At 44.0% G+C, this 20451-nt stretch overlaps 1 protein-coding gene across 1 annotated transcript; it reads left to right on the plus strand.

Moving 5' to 3' along the window:
* The first annotated feature begins 1336 nt into the window (after positions 1–1336).
* Positions 1337–20352, plus strand: LOC311229214 (uncharacterized protein). The gene is made up of 12 exons (XM_084315286.1): positions 1337–1582; positions 2360–2513; positions 5839–6315; positions 7388–7461; positions 13861–14528; positions 15285–15375; positions 16327–16402; positions 16587–16623; positions 16939–17035; positions 17133–17249; positions 19074–19133; positions 19272–20352. The coding sequence occupies exons 2-12, from the start codon at positions 2474–2476 to the stop codon at positions 19359–19361; spliced, it is 1827 nt and encodes a 608-aa protein (XP_084171412.1). The 5' UTR covers positions 1337–1582; positions 2360–2473; the 3' UTR covers positions 19362–20352.
* The last annotated feature ends 99 nt before the right edge of the window (positions 20353–20451 follow it).

The raw sequence follows: 20451 nt of genomic DNA on the forward strand, positions 1-20451 counted from the left end.
GATTGATTGAAAAGTAACAGATTGCAGAATGGGTACAGTACAGTACAGCTCAATACACACAATTGTTAAGGGGATGCAGACCAGAGAAAGACTTTCGTCTTGTTTACATCAGGGCCCCCCATTTTCAATTCATCATATGACACACACGACATACAGATAGACAGTAGGTCTACTGCTACATTTATGACATTCCAGATTTGCAAATACAGTACTGTTTGTGATACAAAAAGTTTCCAGAAAAAGAGTGTATATACATTTGACATAGAAACTGTACATTGGAGGAGGTTGGGTAGTTGGGGTGGGGTTGGGTGGGTGGGGCTGTACATTGGAGGTGGGGGGGGGGGGGGTAGGGGGGGAACACACTGTACACTGTACATTGGAATACTGACAAAGCCATACTTGGTCTTTACTGTACAACTGGGTTAGGACATTTGTAGGGGCCCGTTTCGAATTGCAGTCTCCCGTAAGTGTTCTTTGAGAGTGTTTTTGAAAGTGGGTAGTGATTCACATTCCTTTACAGCTTTAGGTAGGGCGTTCGTTCCACATTGATGTGGCATAATTGCGAAACGTGTTTAGTCCCTTGTTTGAGCCGAATCTGGGTTTAACATGATTTGTGGAGCTCCCTCTGGTGGTGTGGTCGTGGTATATAATATATATTCACTGACCTTTGGGAAGTATTTTGACATGTACATGGGTACCTTGGTCGTGTAGCATCTTAGACCAGGCCCATTGCAAGTTGCTGTACTCTGTCGTCTACTCTAAGCCATCCTAGGTTGGCAAAGTGGGCAGGGCGCAGGGGTGAGGTGGGTTCTAGGAGTCAGGTCAAGCAGTAGTTGTATGTTGCTTTCTGCAAAATTGGAAAGACGATTGGCCTTTAAAAAGCATGTGAATGAATAAATGAATGAAAACTTTATTTAACAGATTGCATAATGGGTACAAATACAGTACGGCTCAATACACACAATTGTTAAGGGGATGCAGACCAGAGAAAGACGTTTGTGGCACCTTGTTTCCTTATACGTATGGTTACGGTATGGACCCAACAGGCTTACTCCCATGTAGCAGCACTGAGCTCGAGTCCTGCCAGACTACATTTCTTACATTGTCAAGTTGAATAATCATGTACAGTTAAGCGCCTAACTAACTGGATCTGCATGTCACCTGGCCGCCACACCTGCATTAACAAAAGATATAATTGCTCATTGGAATTCCCCAGCATATTCTGTTCCAGATCGCTGGATAACACATATCCTGTGTAATGTAAAAACATTTATTGAATCCTTGTTACAGGCGACCACGTTTCGCTGCTTCTTGTTTGATCGGGGGTTCGGCAGCTAGAGAGCCGCCCGTTTGTCAGTCTCTCGCCAGTTTTGTCGCATTGAATTTGAGGCGGTACGGAGTTCAGAACGGGACCCTGATTGAGCGTCATGTGTGTTCTGGACTAAATGAGCAGACAACCTTCCCGAACCTACATTTGACCGTTTTGGGGACGGGACGAGAAAAGCGAGCTCTGGAGCCTACGGGCGTTTGAGAAGGAGAAAATCGTCTATGACCACAATTTCGGACGCTCATATGTTGGCAGGTACGTACGATGCATGAATGAATGAATGAATGAATGAATGAATGAATGATGAATGAATGAATCACCAGATTTACCTGTAACCACTGTTCTCGTTGCGTGTGCTGTGTTGATTGATGGTGATTTATAGTAGCATTGCCATTAGCGACATCTAACATGGGATAATAATACCTCAGTCATACAAAGCCCACACATGATGACAACATCAACATGGGGCTATACTGCAAAAGGACTGGTCCTAATCGAAACAACTTTATCCGGCCAAATCGGCTATAGTCAATTTCAGCTCACAGCAGCCTCTCCCAACATTCCAGTTCATTTGATGGCACATATTTTCGTTGAGCTATTTTGAGGCACGTGGACAATATTGAGGCAATGGTTCAATAATGGGTGCACTGCATGCCAGTCGTTTAACCAGCTTCATCAGTTTTCTCAGGCATAGGCCAAGAGCAAAAACTGAAATCTGTAGGGAGGAGAGCTGTGAACCATAACCATGATGCTATTGTGCTTCTTACTCTGCATTCTTCATAATTCGATTTTCTAGATTGTCAGATGAGAGATACAGTGTGTGTGTGTGTGTGTGTGTGTGTGTGTGTGTGTGCGTGCGTGTGCACATTTCCACGTACCGTGTTGAATCTATTGCAAGAGAAACGGAGGGTTTGATCTATCAACAGACCCGATGTGTACAGTAGGCCTACACAATACAATGCAATGCTCTATTGAAGTTTGGCAGTGAGTGCCACTTGTGATTGATGACTTGGGATTCTTCTGCACTCCAAGGTGGACTTGCTCCTCAGCAACACACTGCAGTGTGTCTTGAGGGAAAGCTGGGGGAAGAGTAAAGGGACCCTGGGGCAGACCTTCAAGCCTCTGCCTGGCGACACACGCACCACCATGGGTAACCAGGCTGGCAAGGACAGCCACGGCCCTACAGGTTCCCCACCCTAACACACACATGTCATCAGGGCTCTCTCTCTCTCTCTCTTTCTCTCTTTCTCTCTTTCTCTCTCTCTCCTCTCTCTCCTCTCTCTTCTCTCTCTCACACACACAGGTAGTCTATCACACAAATGATCAGATTGTCATGTAGGATCCTCTCTCTTCTCTTTTTTCTCTTCTCTCTCTCTCTCTCTCTCTTTCTCTCTCTCTCTCACAAATCACACAAATGCTCAGATTTGTCATCTTCTATTCCGTCAAACTCATGAAGACGGGATGGTTTTCAGAATAATCGTCTCTTCCTGTCCTGACACCCACCTGGAGTGGAGAGTAACTATAGGATGGAACACAACAGCCGACGTGCTCACGGAAGAAGTTCCACACTGGGTAGACGCTCGTGCTCAGACCCACTCCTATCCGAGCTCCGGGAGGGTCGTCGCCTATTCTCGGTCCTTCCCACCACAGTTAGGACAGCGGAAACCCGTTCAATCTTTCGCGGTCAACTAAAGACGCACTTCTTCAATCATTATCTGAAATGAAATGAAAAAGAAAAGAAAATACTCTAACCCTAACTAACCTTACTGTCATGCACTTGTCCTAATATACTAACACTTTGATGAACATTGTTACTCAGCTGATAGAGTTGTACCCTTCCTGCTGACTTAACTTGTTGTACAAAACTTGTAAGTCGCTTTGGATAAAAGCGTCGGCTAAATGTAAATGGAAGAAGTTCCACACTGGGTAGACGTCTAGAGACGACACGACTTCTCACAGCGTGATGACGTTGTCTCCCAGCGGTAAAGAGAGGAAACTATTTTTACACTGTTTAATGACAACACTGAGGCATCCTGCTCCTTTCTTCCCACAGTCTGAACATCGCCCTTGATAAAGCAGCATCCCATAATACGTCATTTGACGAAGTGATCTTACAGCTCTTATTTGAATATCTGTCTTGTTGAAATGAATCTTGACGGAACTTGTTGGAATTATAGTCCGTCAGTCACTCATTAACATTAAAGGGGCAGTTCACCCTAAAAACAACAACAATATATTGTCCCCCTTTACCCGGAATATCCATCCAGAATCCATCCATATTGTGGTGTGATTCGCCTAGTTTTGGAGATATCGGCAAAAAACTCAAAAGCAATGACCTGGATAATCCACAGACCTTGTTGTGAGCAGTTTCACATATAGGAACCGTTTTCTACCGAAGTACGACCCCCATTCATTATGATGAAGTTGCTTTGCCTTATACATTGATTTCTGACATGTGGCACGTCATGTCCCGTGGTATGGAATTATTCTACTGGAGAATCGGCCCGATATTCAATCGGTATCCGACCCCGTGCTGGTGCATCCCTTAATGTACACCTGTTTTAAACCTCCCTGCTCTGTACCTCTTCTCTTAGTGGGGAATTAGCCTGCGGGACAAGAAGAACGGCTCCCTTGATACCGTTCTGTGCGAACGCCACCGATACAGTAAACACGACTGCATCATGCCCCCCGCCGGTGTAGTGATGATGAGTCCGCAGAATCCCACAGCATCAACACACAAGGGCCGGGGGCGCTGTAGCACGTCTGAGTCCCTCCCTCGTTTAGCCAGCTGCAGGTCCTCAGAAGCCAGTGTAGTGTTCGCAATGTCTCTGTCTACATGCCGTGTGCATTTGTGGACAAGCAATACAGACCCCCCCCCCCCAGCCGTGCCAGTGAGAGATGCTCTTGCTAGATTTAAGTGAATCGGGTGCGTCTGTCTGAGTCCGGCCGCTTGGGGGATCAGTGTGTGTTCACAAGCGGTAGGAGGGGGTCTCTTCCGCATCAATCACAATCAGGCCTGGGACAGCAGATGAGGAAGAGGATGCTGACTGCATTCATCTGCATGGAATGCGGAGCAGGCTTCATTGGCCACGCCCAAATGCTACTATCACCCCCCCCCCCCCCATCTTTTCTTTTTTGTAAGGTCTCATATTTTCAAAGGTCTGGTTTTGCTGCACACAGCACATTCTATTCTATTCAAATTATATATTAACACTTTGAGTGCCAGCGGCGTGTATTGTCGTCTTATCATGCCCCCCGTTGAGTGCCGACGACGCGAATAGTAGTTTTCTTTTTATATTAGCGATCTGAATTCATATTTCATCAACCGAGTCTCCCGTTGGTACAGCAGACCCTCTAGGAGCTCAGATGGGAAAATACCGCCCCCTATCGTCTATCCCTGTGTAACTGCAGGCCATTCGATTATACTGCTGGATCCCTGTGGGGGGAGCCAACTGGCTCCATTATGCTGGCGAGGGATCTGATGATGAGGGAAGTGATCGCAAGTTGGAAAGCAGCGTGGAATATATATTTACAGCAGCCAATAATCAATCAATAAACGCGATCGATATTTGGAATGGCGATCAGGAATTGGAATAATCTTTTTGGAGAACATCTGATCTAAGGTAAGGAGTCTATGTTACCAGTTTTAGGATAATCAGAGCTGTATTCACTGAGATAACAGCGTGTGCACTATGTGTGTATGTGTGTGTGTGTGATGTTGAGGAAATGAGAGAATAGATTTTTCAGCCCGCTTCTATAGCGTGCATAAGTACACATATACTATCGATAATCTAGCGTTTATTTGAAAACGATTCATAAATAGGCCGACAAATGACAACGTGTCTAGTGTATTCGAGAATATTCCAATAAATGCTGTTTATGGGGGAATCTTTCTATTTTCCGGAAATTTTCGAGAGAACGATAGCTTTTCGAAATGCTATACCGGTGCTATATCGGTGGATATGAACTGATTAAAACAAAAAAAATCTGTTTCGACAATGTTGACTGCAAACAAGTCATTGATAAGCGACGGGCAGATTAGACACATAGCCATAATTTAAAACATAGATTATGCGTTTTTAACGCTAACATTGAAGTGGGTGGCGGCATTCAAGGGGGTAAAAAGAAAAACACGGCCGGCATCGAAAGTAAGGAAAAATTAAAAAAAACTGGGCAGTAGATTAGGGAGGCACTAAGGCAGTGGTCCTGGCTCTAAAAAGGAGAGCTAATTGATTAATTAAAGCTAATCGATTAGTTGATTGATGTTCTTGGTGTGACATCACAAATGGCAGAATTCTGAACTGCTTGTTTTAACCCTGGCCAAACCTCATCTCATTTTCCCCAGCACCCACATAACATATCAGACAAATGACTAAGACAAGGCAAACCCCATTTCCCATAATATGTGACATTTAAAGATGGCTTCCTTTCCCTCTCACTCCTTTTTTCTTTTCTCACACTCTCTCTCTCTCTCTCTCTCTCTCTCTCTCATATACTCACACTTCCCCCAGGTTCTCATCTAGACCTCTTCCACACGCCTCCGACCTCCCCCACTGAGGCAGAGCTTGCGGTCCTCGCCTTATCCTCCACTCCAGCTAAAGCGCAGAAAGGCACACCTGTGACACCAGGCAGCGGCAGCGCAGCCGCCTCCACACCCGCCGTCGCCCATTGGGCGCACAAGCTGTCCATCCCTCCGGAATGGGCCGTGATTGGCCTGGACAGTATCATCTCGCCCGAGAGGACAGGGTGCGACGCGGCGGCGGGGGGTTACGGCAGGATGGTGGGAAAGTCCCCGGGGCAGGAGGAGGCCTCGTCGAGGGGCCCCGCCTCAGAGCAGAGCTGGCAGGAGCGGGACAGCGGGCTGGAGCTCCGGGTGGGCACAGACAAGCCAGGGGAGGAGATGAACCTGGTGCTGCTCAGTCTGATGGAACACTACCGGGCCACGCTGGGCCTGAGCCCCGGCCAGGACGCCACGGCAGGAGCCGTAGGTAGGTGGGCCCGACTCGCAACCAGGGGACCGTATTGAGCATGGCTGCCCTCCTTAACGGCGCCACTCTGTCCTCCTAATATACCCCACAATGCAAAGCACTCGGCTCATCCTGTTTTGCCGTTTCTTCTTAGGTTTTACACTAATTGGCATTAGCCGCAACATTTGGTAGCTGACATAGCGACTCGGCAACTCTAATGTCTGGTAGCAAGGGTTGGCGCCAATGCTAACAGCCGGAGAGGAGGAGGAGGAGAGGATGCTAAGACGCATTGCATTACATGGGAGGATGAACTGGCTGCATCCATGGGGGCAGCTATACTTAATACAGCTCCCCATTGCTGCTTCACTGTAGCAAATATATTGTGCATAATATATATATATGTGTGTGTGTGTGTGTGTGTGTGTATATGTATATATATATCCTCTTAACTGGCGCCTCCAAAAGTGGCAATTTTTTACTTGAACTTGAGGACTGCATACTTTTTTTGCAAACCAAAATACTATACCTTAGTTTATATTTATAGCACATGCATGAGCCTGGTCTCTTTTGAAAGATAACATTCTGAAGTTTCTGATACAATAAAGAGCATTAGCACATTTAGTGCTAATGAAATAGAGTAACATAGGTCTGAATTGAGTTGTAGAAAAACTTGTTACTCACGTTTTTCTGTAGTAGTTGCAATATCCAAAAGTATATTTCCAAAAAGATTGGTATGGCTGAAAAAACACCACGGGTCCATAGCCTGAAGTCTTGTGTAGTACATGTCCATTTCATAAAAATCCTAAAAATCATATATATAGGTGTGTGTGGGTAGGACCTCACAATAACTGCTCTATAGCCACTAAGAGTTGATTTACATATTGGCCATGGCTTCTCCCTGCCTATCATTTGACTGTAGCAAGATATATCTTTTTACATGCATATAGATAGTGACAGGATATATGTTTAACAATATAATCCTCTATGTTGCTTTTTGTTTTGTCATTTTCCAATTTGTCATTTAAATGTACTTTGGTGTGTGTGTGTGTGTGTGTGTTGTGCACATACTGTGCACGTGGCCCGTCTATCTCAGAGCTGCTCAGGCGCTTGTTGATGGAGAGAGAGGAACTGGTTGAGGAGGTGCACAGCTTGAAGGACACGCTAAGGGTGAGTCAGAGCCCCCACCCTCCTTCCCTTCCTTTCCAGCTCCACACCATCAGCCTCCTGTCACTGCCGGCTCCACACACACACACACACACACACACACACTTAGCTAGCACCCACAAATAGCCCGTCTTTATCTCAACATTCGTTTGAGGCACTAAGTACAACTTGTATATTGCAGTTGTTATTGCATGTACTTATTTGTGTTTCATTACACGTATATGTACATGCTTACCAACTGTTTCGCCTGTCTTATAGCAACACTACTATCACCGACATCTTGAACAGCCCTTCTAAGGTTTCTCCCCTCCACATTGCCTGTGGTGCTTTTTTCCTATTGCTAGGTTTTTAGTGAGTTTTCCTTACCTTCGCGTGGGGTATGTCTGGGAGTGTTGCATTCATTTATTTATTTTACATTTTATTTTGGATTTCATGGTGTTTTTGTTTTCTTGATTTATTGTGATGTTTCTTCTTGACTTGTTGAAAGAAGATGTGTCCGGCCCATGGGGACATTAACGTGTGTTGTCGGGCCTTACAAATACATTTGATTTGAATTGATTTGCAGTAGAGATTATTTTATAGCGGTGCTGCCGGTTTGGTAGCTCATACACTACTGTGTTCAAGCATAGGCACGGTGGTGTAATGGTTAACACTGTCGCCTCACAGCAAGAAGGCCCTGGGTTCGATTCCCGCTTGGGGACCAGGTGGGGTATCTCCCGGCTGTGTGGAGTTTGCATGATCTCCCCGTGCTCGCAAGGGTTCCTCCCTTAAAAAGAAAACCTAATGGAAAAACATAAGCAGAACAGATCACTAACGCTGTCGTGTCCCTGACGAAGACGGACGGGAGGCGTGTATGCTTTTACCAATGCAGTTGTGTTTCCGGGTTCCCGTTTTGCGCTCTGATTGACCACTGACCTACACGCGTACACCCCCCTCGCTATCGCCTTTGGGGCGTGAGATATGAAGACAGATTTAACTGGGTATAGGAAGGCAGTACCATACGAGCCGCAAATTGAACATGCAGTGAGTCTGCGACAACAACCCAATAATAAACACTCGAAACAGCTATTACCAGACAATTACAACAGCAGTGGTGCCTGCTTCAAATGTCACGTATTATAGGCTATAAGCCCGTGTAGATCTATTCGGAATCTACACCCTCTAGCAAAACATGACACAATGTGATCCTATCTCCGATAGAGCGGCTGGTCGCAGAGACGCGAGTTGAACGAACACATCGGGAGGAGAATGAATGAATGAATGAACCTGATGTAAACAAGACAAAAGTCTTTCTCTGGTCTGCATCCCCTTAACAATTATGTGTATTGAGCTGTACTGTATTGTACCCATTCTGCAATCTGTTAAATAAAGTTTTCATTCATTCATTCTCCTCCCGATGTGTTCGTTCAACTCGCGTCTCTGCGACCAGCCGCTCTATCGGAGATAGGATCACATTGTGTCATGTTTTGCTAGAGGGCGTATATGTTTATTATTCCGAATAGATCTACACGGGCTTATAGCCTATAATACGTGACATTTGAAGCAGGCACCACTGCTGTTGTAATTGTCTGGTAATAGCTGTTTCGAGTGTTTATTATTGGGTTGTTGTTGCAGACTCACTGCATGTTCAATTTGCGGCTCGTATGGTACTGCCTTCCTATACCCAGTTAAATCTGTCTTCATATCTCACGCCCCAAAGGCGATAGCGAGGGGGGGCGTACGCGTGTAGGTCAGTGGCCAATCAGAGCGCAAAACGGGAACCCGGAAACACAACTGCGTTGGTAAAAGCATACACGCCTCCCGGCTGCCTTTGGGGGGGAGGGACGACGGGATGGGTCATCGGCGACCCAATGCATGTGTGTGTTAATCTGCATGATTAAATAAAGACTTCTTCTTACAGAGACCAGCCTGGAACTAACTAGATACATAGCGCTGCTGTCGGGACAAAACCTCATAACTCAATTTTTTTTATTTATTTTTTTATTATATAAATCAACTCCGTAGATCATCCTCCATATGTGTGTGTGGGTTTTACAAAGTTTAAACAATGGGAAAGCATTAAACCGATCATCTGTCTAAACCTCCTAACTCTATTCACCCTCAAATCTGTGTTAGTTTTTTTCATCTGCTGAAAAGTTGGGTTTTTGGAGTTATGAGGTTTTGTCCCGACAGCAGCGATAGGTTACTTAGTTCCTTAGACTTGTTTTTCAGACACACAAAAAGCATAGAAAATGAGAACTTAAATCAAATGCCACAGAAAGATCAGAAGGTTATACTGCAGGTCCAGCATTTAGAAGGTTATTTAACGGATCAATATGCAACTGACGACTTTTGGCAACATACTTATTATATCTCAGTATAATCTGTAGTTCTCAAAGAAAATAAGACGTTTGACGCTGACATTGAAAAAATCTGTTGTTCCTGTAAGGGGCAGGAGCAGTGGCGAATCCTTATGGAAGCCAACGGAAGCCATACCTCCCTAATATTAAAATATGAATTAATATCAAATATGAAATATGAAAAAATATATATATATATATATAATTTTTTTTAATATAGTTTACATTCTTTTTCATCTGTGCATCTGTGTTATAATTTTTTTATTTTTTTTTAATGTCTCCCTCTTCTCCTTCTCACTCCCTCTAACACACTGTCAGCCTCACTATGCTCACTGCAGCAGGAGAGGAGGCAGATGGTAGGTCTCTTTCTCCAGGCTTCCAGCATTATAGAGTCCAAATCCGATCCTAGCCAATCAGATTCGAGCTGACTGCCACACCCTAAAAGTTTAAAACGGGGCTGAGAGGAAAACACTCAGCATATTTTCCCCTCTGCACTCTGAACATTGTATTAACCCGTAACTGTTCCCACGGGCCGAATATTGCCCCGATCCTCGCAAGATTAAATCCACGGGGACCTCTCGGCGTGCCGAAGCTTTTCCTAAATCACTTCCATCATCGAAAACGAGGGGAAAAGGTCGGCTCGCGACCCTGAAAATGTTGCGTGATTTTAAAAACGCTGTATTAAGTGAGCCTATTATGGGATCCACGCGAGCTTTCTATCGTGGAAACATCTGGGCGTCCCGCAACTTTTACTGATTCACATGTAGCCCCTAAAATGCTTAGAAAAGGAAAACAGAAAGCGTGGAATAAACTCGCCGAAACGCGCCGTGATTCCGATCCGCGTGAAAATATTCACGGCCATAGAGGAGACCGTGGGACACCTTTTTGCAACCGAATATGTGTCTCGAATTTGCTCCCACGCGGCGCGCAAAATCGCGCAAGGAAAAATCGGACCAAAAATTAACCAATGCTCCAGCAGTATTAATGACCCTGATGTAAACAAGACAAACGTCTTTCTCTGGTCTGCATCCCCTTATACAATTGTGTGTATTGAGCCGTACTGTATTGTACCCATTCTGCAATCTGTTAAATAAATAAAAAGAACGTTTGACTGGCCGCCGAGCCATACTGTAGTGTACATGGTGACTGCTTGACTTAAAAAAAAATTAAAAAAAATTAATAAAAATATTAATAAAAATATTTAATTTTTTTTTTAATAATTTTTTTTTGGCTTCCCCTGTTATTTTACCCACGCGACGACACTGGGCAGGAGCTAAAACAACGACATCCAATCGAACAAACGACTAAATCAAATCTAAATGAGCGAGCTGTCTTATCAAACTCTCTAGTGACACGCGTGCTTGTTATGCACATAACAGTTACGTGCGTACCCAAAGGCCTGCTGCTAGCACATAGCTGCCTGCTAGCTACCTAGTGGGGTGTGGCTTTGGAGGCATCTTGATGTGTTCTGATTGGGAAGGGTGTTGTCGAATTAGGTTTAATGATTTGAAAATATCTCTTAAAGGAACACGCCAACATTTTGGGAAATTAGCTTACCGTCTTCTCCAGAGAGAGACAAGAAGATAGATACCAGTTTCCTCTCTGTGCGTTCAGTAGAAAGCTATCTGGCTGCACGTTAGCCTAGCTTAGCACAATGAATGGAAGCGGACAGTGCCGGTTAGCCTAGGCATTGTCCAACTACCACCTCTCCCGAAGGCTAACCGGCACTGTCCACTTCCATTCATTGTGCTAAGCTAGGCTAACGTGCAGCCAGATAGCTTTCTACTGAACACACAGAGAGAAAACTGGTATCTATCTTCTTGTCTCTCTCTGGAGAAGACTATAAGCTAATTTCCCCAAATGTTGGCATGTTCCTTAAGTTCTGCCCAAAATCAACGGCCGCCTATTGCTCCTTTTAGAGGAGGCTCCTGTGGGTGTATGGGTAGTGCTGTGATCTCCATGCTTTGACGACCTAGGGGGTCGTAAGGTGATTTTGGACAGTCGCGAGTCTACTGACGAGGTAAAAAGTCTTGAGAGCCACTTGTTTGCTGCCACAGCACTGCACCTCATCTCTTATCTAAAATGACACCATAACATGCAAATGCCCTCCGATTTATTACTGGCGATAGCTATGATACTCACCACTGTGTCCTCTTATGATAAGGTGGGTCTGCTCTATCATAAGGGCTTCTCTGGCAGAGAGGCGTAATGACCATTAGTATTTGTTTATCTATAAAGCCATCACCGGAAAGCTACCGCCTTATATTGTAATGATGCTAGATTGGGACTGGATTTCATTAGATTGGACCCTATCTGACTCGCTCAAATGACTTAAGCTTAAAAGGTCCCTTGTGCCTGAACTTGGAAAAACATCCTTTTTGTTTTAGTGCACCAACTTCCTGGAAGCTGAAAATCAATTCCCTGCTGACCTGTGGTCAGTTTAGGGCCATGATCTTAAACCTCCCTGGTACATTGTGTAACCGTTTTCTTTTTTATGTGTGTTTTGCTTGTATTTTATTGTTTCTATTTGATAGCAAATTTTATTGATGTGTAATTGTTTTACTGATATTTTTTTCTTAACTTTTTATAGTCATCTGTGTTTTAAATTTTTTTTTTGAATGCCTTTTTTAAAAACATTGTTGCAAGTGAGGGCAACCTCAAGTCAGAATAAAGGTTTGAATGGAAAAACAAGTCGGAATACATTCGGGAGTATAATATCCTTGGACACCATGATAAATCATGAGTCCTAATACAATGTAAACAGCTATTTGATGACATGTGCCGGTGGCAGGTTAGGTTACCCTTCCAGCTTCAGAATGTTCAAGGAAATTTCTCTGAGGAAATCCTGTAGTGCAAAGTGTCCAGCTTAGCTATGATAGGTATGATGGGTATGGGGGACCATCAACAAAGGGCAGCCCTTTTCTTTTCCTCCTTGTGAGCCAATGCAAAGTCTCTGTTTATTGGACATGTTTACTCTAGGTTGTATCAATAGTACTTTATTGATTAACAGAGATGCAGTGCATTCTATATGTGTAGCTAGCCTATGTCTCTTAACCAAGTGTCCTATTTATATATCTGTGTGTGTGTGTATGTATGTATGTATATATATATATATATATATATACCCACACTGTATGTACATGTATCTATATCTACTCGTATTGGTTAAACCACTGGCTAGTATGGTTTACTACCAGTGTATTCATACTTGTACCACTTTATCTAATAATACTGTACATACATTAGCTTAGCATATTTACTCTGCAATGCACTTTACTGCTACCTTGCACTCTGGCTTGATGCCAGCTTCATGTTGTTGTACTCTGTGTACTTGTACTTCATAAATCCAATACATTTCTATTACATAATCTATTTCTCCTCTGGTTTCACTATGCTGCCCTACAAAGGCAACCAGCAGTAACTGAGTAATGAAACTGAGGAAAACAATATGTATCTCCTGTCCCAACAACGGTATTGTTAGTACAAAAGTAGATATATCATCAGTATATTTATCTATTTCCGTGCCAACAGTACCTTTTGGAGAGTCTGACTGCTGTTTGTCTTTTGTAGCATTAGAAGAAGTCTTTATTTGTCATGCAGATTAACACACGCATGCTAGATGGGCGACACACAGGAACACACACACACGCAGATGAAATGTCTCTCTGCACTTTTCCCATCCCGTCGTCCTTCCCCCCCCAAGGGCAGCCGGGAGCAGACATGGGCTGCGGCGTGGGCCGCGCCCGGGGACCAATCCAAATGCTCCTGTCCGTCTTCGCCAGGGACACAACAGCGTTGGCAATCTGTTCTGCATGTTTTTCCATTGGGTTTATCTTATCGTGGGGGGGGGGGGGGGGGACCCTTGCGAGCACGGGGAGAACATGCACACTCCACACAGAAAGGCCCGGGAGATACCCTACCTGGCAACCTGGTTCCCAAGTGGGAATCGAACCCAGGACCTTCTAGCTGTGAGGCGTGCCGCATATGCAAATGCATATATTTCAGTTGTTCATTTTTGCTATGACTCTTCTGCCCATTAACTTTCCTCCTCTTTCTCTGGCAGAACGAGAGGGCAGAGTGGCTGCAGTTCCAGTGTGACCTGGTGGTGGCGGTGTCTGTGGCCGACAGGCTGCGCGTGGAGGTGGAGCAGGCCCTGGGCGCGCTCCAAGAGAGGCACAAAGACGTGGAGGGCCAGCTGGCCCGGGCTCTCGGCAGGCGGCAGGACGGGGACCCGGAGAGCCTCGGAGCCGCTGGACACGGGGACACTTGTCTCCGACCGGCCGCCCCGAGTTCAGGGCCGCGCCGGGGGACACACGCGGAGCCGGACAAACGGCAACACGTACTCCGAGAGAACGAGAGAACGGGCTCCGACGACGATGGAGAGAAGGAGGGGAATGACGTACGAGACAAGCGGGAGGAAGAGAGACCGGGGAGGGGAGAGTTGGAGAAGCAAAAAGAGGCTCAAGCTGAGACGGGAGAAAAGCAAAATGATGTCCAAGAGGAGAACGAAGCTAAATGTCGAGAAGGAAATGTCGAGGCTAAACGTCTTGAGGTAAACGTAAAAGCTGAAGGCCACGTAACGAAGGACCTAAACGGAACGGGAAAGATCCAGCTCACGGGGAAGAGAGTAGCAGAGGCGTACCTGCGCACTCTGGCCGGTTCAGAAACCAAGAAGGAGGATGGGTGTGGGGTGAGGGACCCGAGGAGAGCTTTGTTGTCGGAGAGATCTAGGTGAGACTCGACTCCTATTGTCGCCTCTGTAAATAATTCTCTATGGGTGCGGCTGGGTAGCGCAGTGGACTAAGCACTCTCCTACCACCGCAGAGACTCTGGGTTCGAATCCAGCTGTCAGCGGTACCTCCGGCTTGGTCAGTCGTCCCTACGAACACAATTGGCAGTGTTAGCGGGTGGGAAGCCAGTGGGGTATGTGTCCTGGTCGTCGTAAACTGCGCCTCCTACTGGTCGGTCGGGGTGCCTGTTCAACAGGAAGGGGATCTGGCGGAACGCGTTACGTTCCGCCAGTGAAACTCCTCGCTTTCAGGTGAAAAGACGCGGCTGGCGACTCCACATGTATTGGACGAGGCATGTGGTAGTTCTACGCCCTCCCCAGGCCGACAGTGGGGCAATGCGCGCAACGACCAGGAAGGGAATTGGCATAACGACTCAATTGGGATGTGTGAAAAATACAGAAAGCCCAAAAATAAATAGAATAAAAAAATTTTTTATAATGATTCTCTATGAAGCTTTCCCAGATCTGTAAGCAACCAAGTGAGAGTCTCTCCTTTTGAGGAATTCTCATGTCGGGAGTCGGGACAGATCGGTCACTGTGTGAACATGCACCGCTCTCTCCTTCAAGATAGACATTCTTAGATAACCTTTTTGAATTTGCAATGCCACCAGGACAGGGGGCTCCTCCAAAGACAAAGAATGGGACATTGACCTTTAACCCCCTGCCACAACTGAAATATGTTTCTCTTTGTCTCTTAGGAGCCTGTCTCGACTTCCCCTTCCAACGGACTTACCTGCTACTCAAACGGGTACCTCCCTGAATACTAGTACAACGTTGCCACTATGCAAGGTAATGATAAACGTCGAGCCCATGTTAACATGCTAACTGTACATTACAGAAGGACTGAAAGGCATATTTATTGTTGGAACACTCACTGTATCACTGCATCATTACATAAAGACTGTGAAAGGCATATTTATTGTTGGATCCCTCACTGTATCACTGCATCATTACATAAAGACTGTGAAAGGCATATTTTTTGTTTGATCCCTCACTGTATCGCTGCATCATTACATAAAAACTGTGAAAAGCATATTTATTGTTGGATCCCTCACTGTATCGCTGCATCATTACATAAAGACTGAAAGGCATATTTATTGTTGGATCCCTCACTGTATCGCTGCATCATTACATAAAGACTGTGAAAGGCATATTTTTTGTTTGATCCCTCACTGTATCGCTGCATCATTACATAAAAACTGTGAAAAGCATATTTATTGTTGGATCCCTCACTGTATCGCTGCATCATTACATAAAGACGGAAAGGCATATTTATTGTTGGATCCCTCACTGTATCACTGCATCATTACATAAAGACTGTGAAAGGCATATTTTTTGTTTGATCCCTCACTGTATCGCTGCATCATTACATAAAAACTGTGAAAAGCATATTTATTGTTGGATCCCTCACTGTATCGCTGCATCATTACATAAAGACTGAAAGGCATATTTATTGTTGGATCCCTCACTGTATCGCTGCATCATTACATAAAGACTGAAAGGCATATTTATTGTTGGATCCCTCACTGTATCACTGCATCATTACATAAAGACGGAAAGGCATATTTATTGTTGGATCCCTCACTGTATCGCTGCATCATTACATAAAGACTGAAAGGCATATTTATTGTTTGATCCCTCACTGTATCACTGCATCATTACATAAAGACTGAGAGGCATAAAGACTGTGAAAGGCATATTTATTGTTGGATCGCTCACTGTATCACTGCATCATTACAGAAAGAGGACTCGGGCAAAGGGAGAAGAATGGACCGTATTTTACAAAGGCAGGACAGCTGGTCCAGCTTTTCTACTAGTGAGCTCCAATTTCTCTTTACACCAGAGGCTTATTGAAGACTTAGGAGGGAAAAAACCTACACCTACTTTATTAATACTAAATAAATAAATTATAAAAAAATTTAAAAAAAACATTAATAAAATAAATAAAAAATAATACAAAATAGTTTTATTTGTTTGTGACTGCTGTTTGTACCCAACAGAAAAACAGGATGAGGACCAAAACTCGGATTACATCAAGTGAGTGGATTTTTAAGATTCCCTTTTGAAATAGATCATTTCAAACAAGGTGTTTGGTCAGCGTTGTGAACACGGCTGCGTCTAAAAAGGGGGGGGGGGGGGTTGACTCACCGATGTCCCTCTGGGTTGTAGATTAAAATACTCCGATGAAGGAGACATAGTTAAACGTGTCGGGACCATTACCATAGCAACCAGTTGACGGATAAAGGTCCATTACCATAGCAACTAGTCGACGGATAAATGCACTCGGTGGGAGCGCTTCCTCTGTGCGGCTTTGACAATATCTGCCTGTTGAGTCTTCTCCTTCCTCCCCAGGCCTCGGGACGGCTTCAGCGTGCTCCTACGACGTCACGGAGGCTCCAGGAGGAACTCCCTACTGCGCTGGTGTCAAGGCCGCACCCAGGGTTACCAGGTGAGAGAGGCAGAGAATCTCACAGCCGATTCAAATGCATCATACAGTCTTTACACCAGTCGCCATCTTCTCTGACCCAAATGTCTTGGTGTGGCAGAATATTGAAATCACAAACTTCAGCAGCAGCTGGGAGGACGGTCTGGCGTTCTGTGCCGTGTACCACACCTACCTGCCGGCGCACATCCCTTACAGCAGCCTCACACCGGCAGACAAGGTAACAAGACACGCACACACACACACTGGGAATAGATTCAATCCCTATAGATGCGAGAGTCCATCACTGTCCTTGAGCACTGCCTGTCTGCTCTGACCCCTGAGGTCAAATAGAGTGTGTGTGTGTGTGTGTGTGTGTGTGTGTGTGTGTGTGTGTGTGTGTGTGTGTGTGTGTGTGTCAGTGTCAGTGTCAGTGTCAGTGTCAGTGTCAGTGTCTGGGTTACTTGATGAAATTAAATCTGTCACAACTTGGCTGCTCTGCCGAGGAGCTTGAATAATACAGAATACAGAAGAAAGGAGGAAATTTGGCAACTCTTGGAGGACAGCGAACGAAACCAAACTCATTTCGGCTGACATGGCACAGCATAGCATCGCGTGAGATGTTTACAAAATGCGTTGGTTTTAGCATTCACATTTTATTCTCCCAAGAGTTGCTGAATGTCCTCATTTCTTGCACGTCGGGGATATACTGAGAGTACAAAACATTATGAACATCTGCTCTTTCCATAAAACACAGATCAGGTCAATCCAGCTGAAAGATGTCATTCCAGTTTACTCATTAAATCCACTGACATTTTTGAAAAGGAGATGTAGATGAGACCAATTTAAGGATTTTCAACCCTTGAGACAATGGACGTGAATTGTGCAAATGGGGTTGCAATTGAAACCCTTGCACTGCAGAACCATATAACTGAAATGTTTTGGACAGAAAGTACTCCTACTGACCTCTACTGTCTTAACTATGAATGAACACAACTTACCATCAGTTGTTAATTTTAGATAATAAAGTTAGAAAATATTCCTCTGAAAATGGAGTGTTGTGGAATATTTTAAATGAGCCAAACAGTGAAATTGTAAAAAATTCAGATGAGTCAAATTGTATAAAAAAAAATAGAACATAGTTTATTTCTGTTTCTGTGGCCACAGAAAGAGTATCCTCAGTTTACAATCGGAGAGCGTCTGACCAGAAAGTGAGAAAGAGCTCTGGTCAGACTTACAATTAAGTTGACATGACGTTAAAAGATGACAAATTAATAACGGATATGACAAGAAAGGTAAACAAAGATGAACAAATATGAGAAAATGAAAACAAAACTGGAGACGAGGACAAATGTCATATCTAAGTCAAGCTGTCTTGGGCCTTGGCCGTTGTTTTAAGAACATACGCCAGACTGTCACCTAGTGACTTGACTAGCTTTGTACAGAGAAATATGTATTTATAACAGAGCTATGAAACATGTCCAATAAGCTGTACAAATGATGTAACATAATAAAATTACCATTACACTAGTTCACTATATGAACTAGTCGAGGCTGTACAGAGAATATGTATTTAAACAGAGCTATGGACAAATTATGGCGCTGCTACGTCCGGCTGCCTCTCTGTGTGCTCCGTCGAGACTGTGCTTACTTTTGTAAAAAAAAAATAGTTTTAAGAGTTTTGTTTGTACCAACTGTTGGTGCATTTAATGTGTATGCTTTAGTTTGTAGATTGTATATTTGTATAGTATTGGAATGTATTCTTCTTTTACTTTTCATTACTGTATGAAGCACATTCTCAGGGGCTCATACAGAACCAAGCATTTCACTGTAATGTACTTTATACTTATACGTGACAAATGAAACAAAACTTGAATATTTCCCCCAAGACAGAAGTTATATGGTTCTTCGTCTTAGGTGCTCCATTGGTGACCCTAATATTTTGTACAGTGTGTGTTATGCTTATTCTGTGCTCTTAAATCCTTTGAAAAACAAACAATACAAGCACAGGTAAATGACTGAGAATACAGAGTCCACGTTTACATCAGTTGCGTTCTGTTTACAGATGGAAAACCTTGGACTGGCTTTCCAGACCGGGGAGAGTGTAGGAATCACGGCTACACTGGTGAGATGTGTACATCATGAACATGTGATATAATCCTAATGTGGAATGCAAAGAATAATACAACATCAGAGAAATAAATAAACATGGGCGGCTGTGTTAAAAAAAGAATGACCACATGTAATGTTATTTGTCTGACAGATGGTGGAGGAGATGCTGAAAGTAGGTGGACCTGACTGGCAGAGGGTTCTGGGGTATGTTGAAAGCATCTTTCGGCACTTTGAGATGTGAGGTCATCCTCTCTAGAACAACTGCTGTCACTATGATGGAAATCACCCAGGTGAGACTGAGTTCCTGTACACGCCACAAGAGGGAGCACTGCTCAAACTGAGCTCTTCACACAAATATACTCAAGGCATTTTTGTGTAAATGCAGAAATGTACATCTAATGAAACCCCATGTGATATTTTTGTTTTATCCTATGTGTCGTAATGACAGTTATAAAAGACAGTCAATACTGGATGGGACATTATTCTATCCTTTTTGAGGTGTATGATCAAATTGGTGTGATTTTAGAATTTTTATAATGGCTGCTGGTCATTGAAAACTGTAGAGATAATAGAATTCTGTGGATACATCAAATAAATAGTTGCACGTCAAAGGGTTAAGAGGCAATTGTCAATATTGCAATCTTCCAATAATACACACTTGGTCATGTATGCAGTTTGCTTTCACATTCATCACAGGATGTGCAGGTTGCACATTTGTTTCGTTTTCATTGTATGCATTTTTCTGTTTACATGAACACAACACATCATGATTGATATTATGATCTTGAGTTTATAAGTAGATGGTTTCAGAATTAAAGACACTTTCTTCCAAAGTATCTTGGTCCTTGAACCCTGTTGGACTTAAATTCCTGGTGAACTTATCCTGCTGTAATACTACGATATAAAATACAGTGTCACACTCAGAGTTCTACAAGTGCATCATAATAACATGAACTGCTTTTGAGGGAATGTCTATATTGTGTTGGCACTTATTTGGTTCTGTATACAGTAAAGATAATTATGCTGCTGGTGACCGGACAGGTGGGCTTAACCAGACTATAAAAGTGAAGGTCTACTTTACTACGTTGTCTCAAGTCCAAATTATGTGTCAGTGTTTTATCTGTGTATAAATAAAAAATCAATGTGATTGTATTTAGATGCTGTACAGGACGGGCTTCTTTTGAAAATGTGATTGTTGGAAATGTCATCCTTACTGTGAGGATAATCGAGACCGGTGCCAAAGTCGTATTGACGTAATAAATTGAGCAATATCCGTTTTGGAAGTTGTATTGGTATTTTCCTTTTGTTCCCCTTCATGAAACAACCACTAC

This window comes from Notolepis coatsorum (genome assembly GCF_963971535.1).
Source record: "Notolepis coatsorum genome assembly, chromosome: 5".
NCBI classification, from domain to species: domain Eukaryota; kingdom Metazoa; phylum Chordata; class Actinopteri; order Aulopiformes; family Paralepididae; genus Notolepis; species Notolepis coatsorum.